Source organism: Rhipicephalus sanguineus, chromosome 1 (assembly GCF_013339695.2).
Source record: "Rhipicephalus sanguineus isolate Rsan-2018 chromosome 1, BIME_Rsan_1.4, whole genome shotgun sequence".
NCBI lineage: Eukaryota > Metazoa > Arthropoda > Arachnida > Ixodida > Ixodidae > Rhipicephalus > Rhipicephalus sanguineus.
Genome location: NC_051176.1, coordinates 265,138,910 through 265,152,083, shown reverse-complemented (window position 1 = coordinate 265,152,083; position 13,174 = coordinate 265,138,910). Strand labels below are relative to the sequence as shown.

The following is a 13,174-nucleotide window of genomic DNA, read 5'->3' as shown; positions in this document are numbered from 1 at the left end:
ACACGTGGCAGTATGCGATACCGAAACTACCACTGAGACGCGACTGCGTGAGCGAAGCAGGGCGCCGGGCGAAACATAGTTCGGCGAAAACGGAATTTTTGAACCACGCGCGCCGCTCTACATGGCAACGCCACGAGGTTCTTTTTTTCATTAATCAAACAGAAACGAATAAGCAGCATTTTATTACGTCTCTTGATGCATGAAAGGTTCTTTTTTTTATTGCAGCTAGTTTGATTACTAGTAATTAATTATAGTCAGACTCTCCGTCATCGGGATCACTTCCAAAATGTCCCACTCGTGACGCTCATCGTGTGATACATTTAGCTTAATTTCTCGGTAAGTAGGGCACTGCTGTTGATAATATTGCTGTTTTAGACATTGTCATACATTGAGCTTTCACTCTGAGATAAATTGTTATTTGCCTTTAGTGTCCCTTTAAGCACTATTTTGTCAGGTTAAATAAAAAAATCCGAGGACACCTAAGCACTTTTTATGAGTTGGGAATGAGAAAGCATTTATGTATGTCCGATTGAATGCTCAAGCAAGCAAGAAGCAGTAGCCTGTGGTGCCAACACTGCATGCCATTGACATCCAGTGTAATGAGAGACCAAGGAAGCAGCTGTGGCCACCAAGGACAGCAGGGGCACGCAGCAGCTATGCCCAATGGATGCGAGAGAGGGATAGACTATGTGCCACACTTCCTAAATAGCAGGCCTGTGCACTCTACTTGATCACATCGTGCTACCTGGACCGAAATTTCGATTGCCAAGGCCTGTGTGACTAAAGCGGTGACGTGAAAATTTTGGTCCAAGTAGCATGATGTCATAGAGTAGAGTGCTCAGGCCTGATATCTAGGAGGCACTGGTTTAGCCCTGTGGGTAAGACACTCAGCTTCTGAGCGTGGGGCCATAGATTCGAAAGTAGCTACAGCCAACATGTTTCCTTTTGAATTTATTTAGCTTTTTAATGTGAATTTTCTTCACAGCAATTACCGAAGTGAAGTCAGAATGCAAGCAAGAGCTTTTGCGAGCAAGGAACACGCAGATAACACAGCCTTCTGAAAGAGAAAGGGTGACTTGGCTTAGTGGCAATGCCCCCTCACCCCCATGCAATGCCTGATGAGCTATCAAGTGCTCCCTTTCCCCTGCTCAGCTTCGTGCTCACACACACAAGACATCATGTTACAGCCAGTGGAAATTTAGGTGCTGTTTTGTGGGGACAAACCCTGACTTCTTTGCTGAACGACCCATTTGAAGCTTTCGCATCAATAATTAAAAATGGTCCTGACCTGGCTGGTCATCAATATTGACTTGGATCCCAGCAAAGTACTGCATACATTTATCCCTAATCTGACAGCTACCAAATGACACACATTAGTACTTCTCTTTTCACGGTACAACCGAAACAAGTATATATTAGGTTGTTAGGTTAAGCATCGACATAACCGATACACGTGGACTTAGATGTGTGACAGAACTAAAAGGATACAAACTCTAAATGAGTATGTATGTTCATTATGGACTTCAATAACATTTGGGATTTCTTGGTGCTTCAGAATGAACTTTGCCGCCTGTAAGGGGTAGATGGCAGAGGTACCACTTGTATGCTGAGTGACTTACTGTCTGCAACAACGAGATCTAGTCATTGTTATTTTCAAATGAAGGAGGTCACTACTGAAAACATCCAGCAGCATTATTAATGATTGCTTGACATTTAAAAGCAAGGAGTCCATGAAAAGCGACTTCAGTGCGCTGGATGAACTTGGCACAGGCAGCTTCAGAGGTGGTAGTGGTTGTGACCTTGTGTGTTCAGTAATATAGACTTATTATAACTACCTCAGCCTTCACTTCTAATCCTCCATTAACACACTATTGAAGGTCATAATTTTACACATCATTCTTCACAACTGTTGCAGTTTTTCAAGGAAGTTATCTAGGTCGGTGAACTACATGACACAGCATTCAGTGCATTTTATATCTGTGCTGTGCTTCTTCAAGCACGACAGTTTTTCGGCAGTGGCTTAATACAATGACAGAGTAGCATCAGCCCGTGGGCTACTTGGATTTCACATCTTGCTAGCAGCATGGATGGGGTGCGCTGGTACCTTTTACACGAAGTAGGGCAATAATTCACGTAGCCTTGCAAGGTTGAAAATTAGTTGTCTGTGGCTGTGGGTAAAGACCATGATCTTGGTGGGAGCTAACTTGTATTATTTTTTTGTGTGTAATTTTATCAGTGAAAGCAATCTATAAGTACATCCATTTCTTGGTTGTGATGCTGAAGGGGCATAAGATAGAGGGATGTCTGTCATATTCACATGGCAAGGCCCATTGCCATATGAAGGGGGGACGTGGCAATGGGAATGGTAAATTTGGTCAAAATGCTCAATTTTTCAATTAATTTTTTTCTGCAATCCTGAGACCATGTTTTACGCCATGGTGAAATATTAGACCAAAATAAGCAGTAGAAGTTGAAAAAAAAAAGCATTTTACTAGTGTGCTGCCATCAAAAACGATGATAAAATTGGGCTTTAGAAAATGCGAATCTGCTGTTTTCCCTTGACACAGTGCCACCATACTGGCGTCATCATAAAGAGGACAGAGAGAGCTCAAGATAGCCACAAAGCTGCATTTCTCCAATGGAAAATAAAACCAGCTTCCTTCTGAATTCTATTTTCCTAGCTTTTAGCTCCATTTTCTTTGAGCTCCATTTTCTCAGCTTTCATTTTTTGAACAGTTGCTGTCAGTCATCCCTGTGCCATTTCACAACAATTAAAGATATAACCATTCCGTTTTCTGTGCTTAGATCCTGAGACATTGGAGAGTGCCGTAAAGCTGTCCTTATTTGTCTGCACGCCATACAGATTTTTATAATTGGATTTTTGTAAAAGTTGTTAGTAAGACAATGAGTACAATAAATGTCAAAATTTTTTTTGTGTGCTTATTTGAATATTAAAAAATGAGACAATAGCTTTACGGCACAGAATGGGCCCTTGTGAATACGCTTATGCAAAAGTCTTGACGAAATTATGTCTAATTCATTATTTATTTTAGGATGACAATGAGAGTCTATCACGTGTTGTAACTCAAAAAAATGCCCCCACCTCCCCGAAGGGAATCGTGAGGAAATGCAAATGCATTTCTTGCGCCGAGAGTACACAGCGTAGTAATCGCTTCACTCCATTTATATATACGTGCGAGCGAGCGGACGGGAGAGTGGGGCGCAGGGAGGAGAGAGAGCGAACGGCGAGAGAAGGAGTGGCAAAGCACTGCACCTACCCTCTCTCCACACACGCGGGAGCTCCGCCGAGCTCCCGCGATGTGAGCGCCCTCACACGCCAGAGCGCGCTCCTCCTCTCCACTCACTCTCCGCTACTCCACCCGCACCACCTGCTCCGGTTGCTAGGCGCGAGGATAAGCGTGCGTGCCCGCAGCTGTTGCTATGGGAGAGGGAGTGAGAGCGGAGAGATAACACCTGCCGGAGCGCGGACACCGACAGACGCCTGACATGCCCCGACTAAGAAAAGCATTCGCATTTAAAACTACAACAGATAGCTCAAAACCGATTTTAGTTATGATATCAGCACAACATATCACATGTTCATGCCAAATTTCATCACTTTATCTTCATAAATAACCAAGATAGTTTTCATTGCCACGTCCCCCCTTAAGTAATCAAAATTTTCAACTGATTTTCGGAGTAGCATTTGGACTACTAAGTTGCCAGCTGATTTTTTGAAGTAACATTTGGACCTACGGTTGATCAGCCAGCAACCACAGCAAGCGCCTACAAATTTTGTGCGTACGTTTACTTACTGGACATAATGGTGAAAGCTCAAGTGTAGGCAAAAGATTGAAACTGTATTTCTGCAACACAGCCTAAACTGACAGCACGATGAGAAATGAACTACAATAACTTATTTTTTAACTTTTGGCGAGAAAGTTTCTCTTGCAATTTTTTGTCATATCTGAATCAGGGAAATAGAGTAACTGATACAAGTTGAAGTTTAAATATTCAAATACACAGCCAGGCTGGGGAAACAAAACTGTTTTATACATCACTGTAATATGCTCCGACACGAAACAAAGTTCTTAACAGCAACATAAAATTAGGCAACTCAAAAAATAAACGCAAAACAGCTGTGGTGTAGTATCCACAGGTTACTGATTAAGAACCTGGGATGTACTCGACGCCGCTTATTTACTTTCTTGAAGTGATATTTCTTATCTTACTTTAAGGGGAGATGCTACTCGAAGACACTTTTTCTTTAATATTCACCCTAGAGCAATGAAACTTGAGCTGCTTATAGAACTTTTTGTGCTGATTTCAAATATATAATTAGTTTTCTTGCAAGTTGCATACTTTTAGTTCTGCAACATGACAAAGTGAAAAACTTAAGCCTTTTGCCTTCCCTCTTTTCAGACCTAAACTTCAATAATTTTTTACATTTGATAGTTCATAATGTTTCAAATAAAGTGTGGAATGCAAATAACTAATTAGGAAGTCCATACAAAATATGTACTAGACGTGAAAAATTTTAAGGTGGGAAGTTCATATTTCTCCTACCCTAGTAAAAGTTTACATAACTGTTTTTTTATTATATAATAAGAATATTGAAACTTAAACAAGATAATTGCATTTAACGTACTTTGGAAAAAATTTGGGAAAAATTTCATGCAGATCTGAGCACCAGAAGTACCCGAAAAAGGAGGGGCACATTGACAAAAATTGCAAAATTTGCGTTTTGAGAAAAACGAGTTTTAAAGTCAAAATTGCATGTTTATTTATCAAAGATGCCATTGAATGCGACTAAATTTGTACACAAGAAAGAGCAATCCTCTTTGTAGTGGCCACTGCCATTAAAATGCGCTAGCACCATAGGTTTGGCCCTCACAGCTCTTTCGAGCTGACTCCTCGACAAGAGATTTTTTCTTCAGCGCACGCCGACGAGCCCTTGCTTCTCCTGTTAGTTTCTGAGACATTTTTTTCTGGCGTGTGCTGTCCCGTGATTTGCCAAGAGCAACCAGATCATGAGGCGGGAGCACGCCAAGTTCTTCCAGAACACGTTCAAAACTGGAGTGCCCTCGATTAAACCAACATGTTCAGTACTGTCATATCAGCAATCAACGAAGACTCGTCGTCCTGTGATTTTTCTTCGTCTTCGAAGAGTCCGATCTTTTTCTGGGAGGCACTCACATATTCGAATGCCGCGGCAAACTCGTCGGACGCATCGGCGTCACTGCCACTACGCCTTGCGGCAGCAGACGCCCTTTTCGTGGTCTGAGCGTTCGGCTTTGATTTGCGCCGGCGTCCTCGAAATTTGTGCGTTGCGTGAAACTTCACAGGCCGGTGACCGCGCTTCCTACGGCTTTCTTCATCCATAACGGATAAGCACTCGAGAAAAGCGTTGTTCAGCTGCGCTGCTCAACGAGACATGGATCCTGCAAGTAGGCTTCACAGCACACACAGGCGCGCAGCGGCCAATGGCGGCTCTCGATCCGTACCACGTGATTTAAAGCCAGTCGCGGCGCTCGAAAAAGGCGGCAAAAGCGTGCGTCTCTTTATTATTTCTTGCGCTGCAGCAGCGCGGGAAACCGTCATTATTTGAACAGTGAGGCTCGGCTCTTCGCCTCATGCGATCGACAATGGCGAGCGGCGGCGCATTATCGGCGGCAAGGTGCTCGAAGATGACACACTTTCGGCCTTTTGACAGCCACCTTGTGCTCTTTAGACGCAATTTTAAAGCGTTTCCAGTTGAGTCTCGGCTTTGATTTTTTTTTTTCAGAACAGTAGAGGTACTAATCTTAACAAAACAGGTGAAAACAAAAAATCGATAATTTTTTAGAAAACTCTCATTTTTCGACCCACATCTCCCCTTAAGTCATATTTCTATGGCTGGCGCCAGAAGCGTTCATTGCCGCATAGCTAGCTGACTTTTTCACAGCTAACACATCCTCAAACAGGGTGGCCAGATGCAGTTGAACTCTAGGCACTGCCAAACAATAATAATAAAGGCTAAAGTGCGGGACATAGTTGAAGATTTCGTATCTCTTGCGGGACAGTCCTGCGAGTCCAGGACGGGTGATCACCCTATGTTCACGTAACACAGAATGATGCTTCTGATTACAGTAGGATATTGGTAAAAAATTTTTTTAAAACAAAAGTGTCACTTAATTGAAACAACAGCCTATAATTTGGCTGGCTTTGCATTTGGGTAATTGAAGAAAGCCTTTGTTCATTGGAATCAAATTCTTTGCATCTCTCTGCAGATAGAACCACTTGCACTGTTGATACCCTTCAAGAAGTATTATTGGTGGCGCAAACCCAAAAAGGACTTTTCTTCTAGAAAGAACTAGGATCTTAAAATCTTTTAATGCCTGTTTATTGTGGAGAATGCTACACCTCAAAATGCCTGTTGTAAGGACTCAAGCAAGAAGAAATTTAATACATTCTGTATTAATGATTTCTACAGTCACGGACTGATAAATCGTATGTCCACAATAATTTGGGATTTACTTTTTGATGCTCAACCTTTCTGAAAACGATGTTAAGAGCTTGTGTGACATTTAGTGCTGCACCCCTACACATATTTCTCAGTAAGCAAGAGTCCTGATTTTAACGTGTGAAGCAGCGCATAGAAACAAGTCACAAAACGAAGAAACGATTCAACAGGACGACCGCTTATAACATGCTTCACATGTTAAAATGAACTGTCACCAACTCGCTCAACTTTACTGAGACTCCTGACAAGTGGAACATATTTTCCCAGCGAAAAGAAAACAGCCAAAAAAAAATTGATGGAGCACCAGAAAAAACTTTTCATATTTTCCCAGTCTTTTCAGGTGCCTTTCAACAAAATCATATTGCAGTATTATTATTTTGATATTAAAAGACTTCTCACTCTCACCTATATTTACCAGGTTGGAAACGTTGTGACAGCATTTCATGCTCGAAGTAGCGTCTGGAAAGAAAAAACAACATAAAAGTTTGCCTAGTTGCAAACAATCAGCATACCTATCAATAATACTAGTTGGTCATTCAAAATTCCAATAAAACAGTCATTCTCAATGCAAGTTGCATTGTAAAGGCTTGCAAAAGATGTCTGATATGAGCATTAATATACCAGCTGGCTTATCATAATGAAAGTTACAACATCCTCAATTTCGCCTTTAGGTGCAGTTGCCAAGAAATAATAAGCACAGCTACATTTCAAATTTCTGGAATGAATTGTAGAAGAGTTGGAATTTCAGTGAACATGTGTTGTCTTTCTTGTGCCGTTGCTTAGCATTCCTTTTAACAGTTTATGAAATGAAGTTTAGAACTATGCTCACAGCATTCCACAAAGTGCAACTTGCCTTTCTATAGTTAAAAGGAATGGCACTTTAATTTGTCCTGGATGCTGAGATGAGATCACTTCAAACAGAAAGAACGGCAATAACGGTGCTTTGCAAAAAGAGGAAAGGAAGCTCACTTTCAATGACCAGAATCAGAATTTGTGGGGATGATTACAATGTCAAGTGGCCACTAGCCGCCACCTAACATGACTGCGCATAACGCACACATGCTGCTGCTCAATTACATGTTCCCTAGCATGTGAAGTACACTTTCATTTACACTTATTTGCAAATATGCTAGATGATTTTGAAGGTATAAATTGCTTTTCACCTTTCACTGCATTGAAGGAACGCAATATTTATGCCAAATACAATCGTCAGGCGTGCAAATTCTTCATGTTGAAAGTATGTATACTGCCACATTTAAAGTGAGGAGATGCTGATTATGGTGCCACTGTTGAAAATGTTGCTCAGTACTAGGCTATGACAGAGAATGACAATTTAATTAGGCTGATAGGTGAAAACAAAAAACTAGCTGGACCATGACATTTGGGGGAAAAAAGGCATTTAGTAAGTAGGAGCCACTTACAGTTTTTTTGGCGTTACATCCCTCTCTCTGGCCATTTCCCTGCGCTTTTGGGATACACGTGCCATGTTGATCTTCTCGGTGCAATCATTCAAGAAGTGCTTGCCACCGCAGTTGAAGCATACAACACTGAAAAATGCATTTCAATGTTTTAAATCATGTGAGCAAAGTGCAGAATAAGAAACACATGCCACAATTGCTGGTGGCACAGCTGCAAGTGTCCTTTACAAAAACTTATTGCTGCTGCTGAAAAATTAGGATCAGTTAAATAAAGAAAGTGATGGTCTTATTAATATTACAACAAATATGCTTTTGCATGACCACCTTCTGGGCTATGATGTCACAATAGATACACCTCCAGTGAATTGAAGCTGAGACCACTACATCAAATAACTATTATAGTGTATTATTTAAAGAGCTCCAAGGTTTACCAGAGTTTTTGTAAATCCAGGACATTCGTTTAGCATAAAATGGCATTGAAGGAAGGATCTGTCAGCCACTACTCCAAGGTAGCAGGGCGGGAGTTCACAGGCTGTTGAGCGAGCCTTCCCCTTTATTGCTGTGGAACTTCCAGGACAGTCCCACAGGTTGTGGGCATTGTCCGGGAAGCCACGACAGTGTATGCAAATAAGAGCGCCAATCTTGTTGGTGATGGATGTGGGGTGAGGGTAGTGAGTATGTGCCTTCTTAATGAGGACCACCTGGCGATGGGACACTGAGTGCTGCTGGGTACACAGTGTGATTTTTGGCAAGTTTACCCAAGATTTCTGCAACTGAACTTAGCAACAGGATCCAGCCAACTTGGAGAAGGATCCAGATGGTTCACACAGAAAATGACCACGGACCATCTCATTTCCTCTTACACCTGAATGACGAAGTATCCACTGTATGGAGATTTGTAGCGTGGGGTGTGCAGTGAGGTGGGTTACTAGACTGTTGTAGAGTGGAGTAGGGAGGTTACTGGCTGCAAGTGCTCAATCTTTTACTTGACTTGGCTGTCTGTTCCGATAAATATTGCAGGTTGAGGAAAATGAGTTGCAAGTTGACACTCTTCTTGCATCTACCTCACTGCTCTGTATAGAGTGTGTATGTCAAACCTGCAAGTATGAACCAACTAGCCAAGCAACACATTCTATTGAGTGGATATGTGAAGGTGGCATAGGATATGAAGAGCCCATTTACCAGGTAGTTTGCTCACTAAAAACAGACGGCTACCCTTTGTCTAACCCTTTGTCACTACCCTTTGTCTAACCATTAGTGGCCTCAAGATCTGCCACATCATCTCTATGATGGTTGGATTTTCAATTGTGGCTGGCGCATTTCAGTAGGAGTGGAATGCAAAAGCAGTGTATTTAATGCTTAGGTGCATATGAAAGTGCACCAGATCATCAAAATGAATCCAGAGCCCCAGCACTAAAGCATCCCTCGTAACTTGCTATGTGGTTTGAAGATGCTAAATGCTTTTTAAATATCTACTACGTGAGCTGTATGCGTTCAGATTTCAGTTACGTTGCTTCCTCATTAGGGCATGGACAACTCTGGCATTCCCAATGGCTCTTTGCAAATGTTAAACAGGTTGCAGTTTTTTGTAATCATAATGTAAAAAGAACTTAATGGCATTCTGTTCACTCTGCTCTACACTAGCTACTATCCTCTCAGGTTTTCTGAATCCTTGTTTCTTAGTGCTAAACCACAAAATAAAGTGTAGAACCAGCATTGAACTCTAATGAAGGTTTCGCTGGGGAAACACAATTTTGCGATTATGCTTTACAGAAGCAAAGCTCTTGGAAAAACGTGATGGCCAAGTAGCCTCACATGCTTAGTAGACACTTGCCACCTGAAATATGGAATGAAATGTTCCACTGTACTTACCTGGGTTGTACATCAACAGGGGCTGGTTCTTCTGGCTCAGAATCATCAAGTTGAATGAAATCGGCAGTGCGACTGAAAATATTACTAAGAAAATATAACAAATTCTTCTTGGTGAGCCCCTCAGCAAACCTCTTAAACACTGGTGCGCAATAAAAAGGATACTATGATGAATGCTCGTCCGTATTATTAGTGCTGTCCGTGGACATAAACCTTGTGAAGGCTTCTTTATCACATTTGTTGTCTATAAAGAACACTTCTGTAGAAGAGGCTGGTTCTTGGTCTTCTTCCTAATGGTACAAAACAGTGAATTAGTAGTCGGAAATATGTTATCAGGAATACGCATGAAAAGCACAAATGTGCAAAAACTAAGACCTTTAAACAGCAACACTGAAAGTTGTACAAGTATGTATAAATTATGGTTCTGTGCATTACAAACAATATACTGAAAGAAACGGCTCAAGAACACTAGCACAGCAACAATGTCTCGTTTCTGCACACATCACATGTTCATTCAGCTCTAGCTCCTAAAGCACACTATTCTTTTCAAATGAAAATGATGAGGAGAGAGCTACTGTCATACATAAATGGGTAATTAGCAGTAGTACCATTCAGAGCCTGCAAAATTGGAAGACCATTGAAATCAGACTAATAAACAGGTTTTAAATGGCAGGGTGTCGCATTTCACTTCAGTTAAATGAGGGGAGTTGACATGGACAGGGGGAACTATTTATTTATTTATTACACCCTCCAGATACAGTTGTACATTGCAGAGGTGATGGGCGAAGGTAGATAAAAAGGCAATACATAACACATACTTGATTATAAATGCAAAATACAAATAAGCAAGACATGTTAAAGAAATTATAGATAAAAGGTCAAAGCAAAAACACGTGGAAGACAATAATTAATGAAAAGAAAATAGTGGATTCTTCCGGGAGTGTTGGATAAGTAGTTCACACAATACATAGCTAAGAATATGGCCAAACTTGCTTTGCAAGATAGTAAACAAAACCATGTGGCATAGGAACAGTTATTATACAGGACAATCAGTCACTCACTACAACAATTACAAAATGAAAGTGGTGTTTTAACGTTATCAGTGCTAGTTATGCTTGTAAGTGATGCGGGTAAATTATTGCAGCCTTTGCTCATTTGAGGAATAAATTAATATGAAATTTCAACAGTGTTGCAGTGTGAAATGCTTACCTTTTAGCGATGGTTAATGTGCAATGAAATGTATGATGGGAGTTGAAGACAGAACATAAATATGAGTTGTGGTAGTAGATTTATGGAAAAGACAGAAGCAAGATAGCTTTGTACAGGCTGATAACCACGGAACGTATAGAAAAACTTTAATGTTTGGTGGTGGTTAGAAAGGGAAAATAGACAACCACCTATCTGTAGCATGAAGCCACAAGGACGAACCCCGGACCAGGACGAATTTTTCGGCGACTAAGAGGCTTTATTTTCTGAGAAATCCGTATGGATTTCCTTGTGGCTTCGTGCTACAAATGGGTGGTTGTCTATTTTCCCTTTCTAATTCGCTTCCGCCACCTAGCGGGATTCCGCAGAACTGATTTTCAAGGTGGTGGTGGTGGTTGTGATTTTGCAGCAGGTGGGGTTAGCCTTTCCTGCATGGCTGGCAATTGTTCCAACCGAACGGGCTGAGCGACTTTATATTGCCTCTAAGGACCGTATATGGTGGTCACGTTCAGGGTCCCATACTGATGACGTATACTCAAGCTGTGAATGAAAGTAAGTCTCAACAAGTGAACACTGGAATTCTTTACCTGGAGATGTTCACACATTGCCATTCGCGACTTTTTGTCTTCAAATGATGTATGATGCGTTAACCCCACTCCTTCAATAGCCCCAGCGGTGCTGCAGGATATATGTATCAATAAATAAATAAATAAAATAAATAAATAAATAAATGTCATATATGTTAACCGTACTAGTAATGACGGTGCTAGGGAAACTTTTCGGCAAAAGTATCCCAGTGTACGACAGGCCTGAGATTATGTGGTCAATGTGAGTTTTCCGGGATAGTTCTCTGGTAATGTAACCTAACACTCCCCCCCCCCCCCCCCCCCCCCAAGTATCGGTATGATGTTACACATTCTGGTGGGATGTTATTAAGCGCGTAAGTTGGACAGATAATGTTAGTAAGCTAAATCCTCATACTCTTACATATTTCAATGTTTAATTCCAAGCACCACGTAAGACCCCACTCATGAACGTTAATGAAACGCTCTTGAATTGCTAGCATACTACTGTTGTATTAAAAAGCTGCTAAAAAGAAATAAAACGGAAAAGCGAACTTCGCCTTGTCATCGAAATCTGTGTTTCTCTTTTTTTATGTACAATCGAGAAAGCTGCTTGCGTGTCTGGTCCAGACACTGCAGTTTACCTGTTTTAGGCATTTGATAGGTGGCTCATCATCCTGGTTTTCAGCAGAATTAACCTCCCTGTAAGAAGGAAGTAAATGAGTCAGTTTAAACAAGCAAAATGAAAATGATCGATTGCGTGTATGTATATATATATATATATATATATATATATATATATATATATATATATATATATATATATATATATATATATATATTATTATTATTATTATTATTATTATTATTATACACATGCGACACGAACATTCCTAAACACAGCACTCACAGCTCTCGGATACAACACATTGTAGCACACGGCAGATTGTTAGCAATAATGAATAATTAGATCATGAGCGACACTGCAACCAGTTCGCTCTCATCACCATGAACTAAGCGAAACAAACGGAGAAAATGGAAGGTTTAGATACCTCTTCAAGTCACTATCGCAGCGATCCTCACAGGCTACGTTTTCTCCGTTTTCATCCATGTTCGATTGTTTCGCGACTATGAACACATTCCTAACGTTAAAAAAACCAAATGCGGCACACGTAATCCCTTAAGAGGCCGAATATGAGTGTTATTTCGCGACAATTACGCAAACAATAACAGCGAAACAGACGACACAACTGACACAAGCACACACGCCATACAAAAAGCGGCTTAAAAACGTGCTAAAAAAGCGGCTACTATCGACTACTAGCTTTCTACGTTGATGATGACGATGAGCGATGAATAATTTATGATGAAGATCCGCAATAAAAATTTTGAAAAGTACAAAAACATAAAAAATAAAGAAAACAATGTAGAAGTTATGTACAAATACCGCCCAGCACGCGTCGTTAGCACCAACAAACGTTAGTACGCACTGTAGGGACTGGTTTGAACCAGTCCTTCCACTACACACTAGTACCACCATGGTACGATTGTCGCTTAGAATTTACGATACACAAAAGACAGACTGACTGACCCTACGCTCTTTAAATATAAGAGCG

General features: G+C 41.0%; 1 protein-coding gene across 2 annotated transcripts in view; it reads right to left on the bottom strand.

Moving 5' to 3' along the window:
- Nucleotides 1-12,855, bottom strand: part of LOC119378881 (zinc finger CCHC domain-containing protein 8 homolog) — a 30,990-nt gene extending 18,135 nt beyond the window's left edge. The window contains exons 1-6 of one of the 2 annotated variants that reach the window (XM_037647933.2): nucleotides 12,611-12,855; nucleotides 12,203-12,260; nucleotides 9,955-10,079; nucleotides 9,793-9,876; nucleotides 7,924-8,049; nucleotides 6,908-6,961 (exon numbers count right to left, since the gene is read on the bottom strand). In XM_037647933.2, coding sequence (XP_037503861.1) covers nucleotides 6,908-6,961; nucleotides 7,924-8,049; nucleotides 9,793-9,876; nucleotides 9,955-10,079; nucleotides 12,203-12,260; nucleotides 12,611-12,669 — 506 coding nt within the window. In that variant the 5' untranslated portion in view covers nucleotides 12,670-12,855. The remainder of the gene's footprint in view (nucleotides 1-6,907; nucleotides 6,962-7,923; nucleotides 8,050-9,792; nucleotides 9,877-9,954; nucleotides 10,080-12,202; nucleotides 12,261-12,610) is intronic. The other variant, XM_037647934.2, reaches the window with a different exon arrangement.
- Between the last annotated feature and the right edge of the window lie 319 nt (nucleotides 12,856-13,174).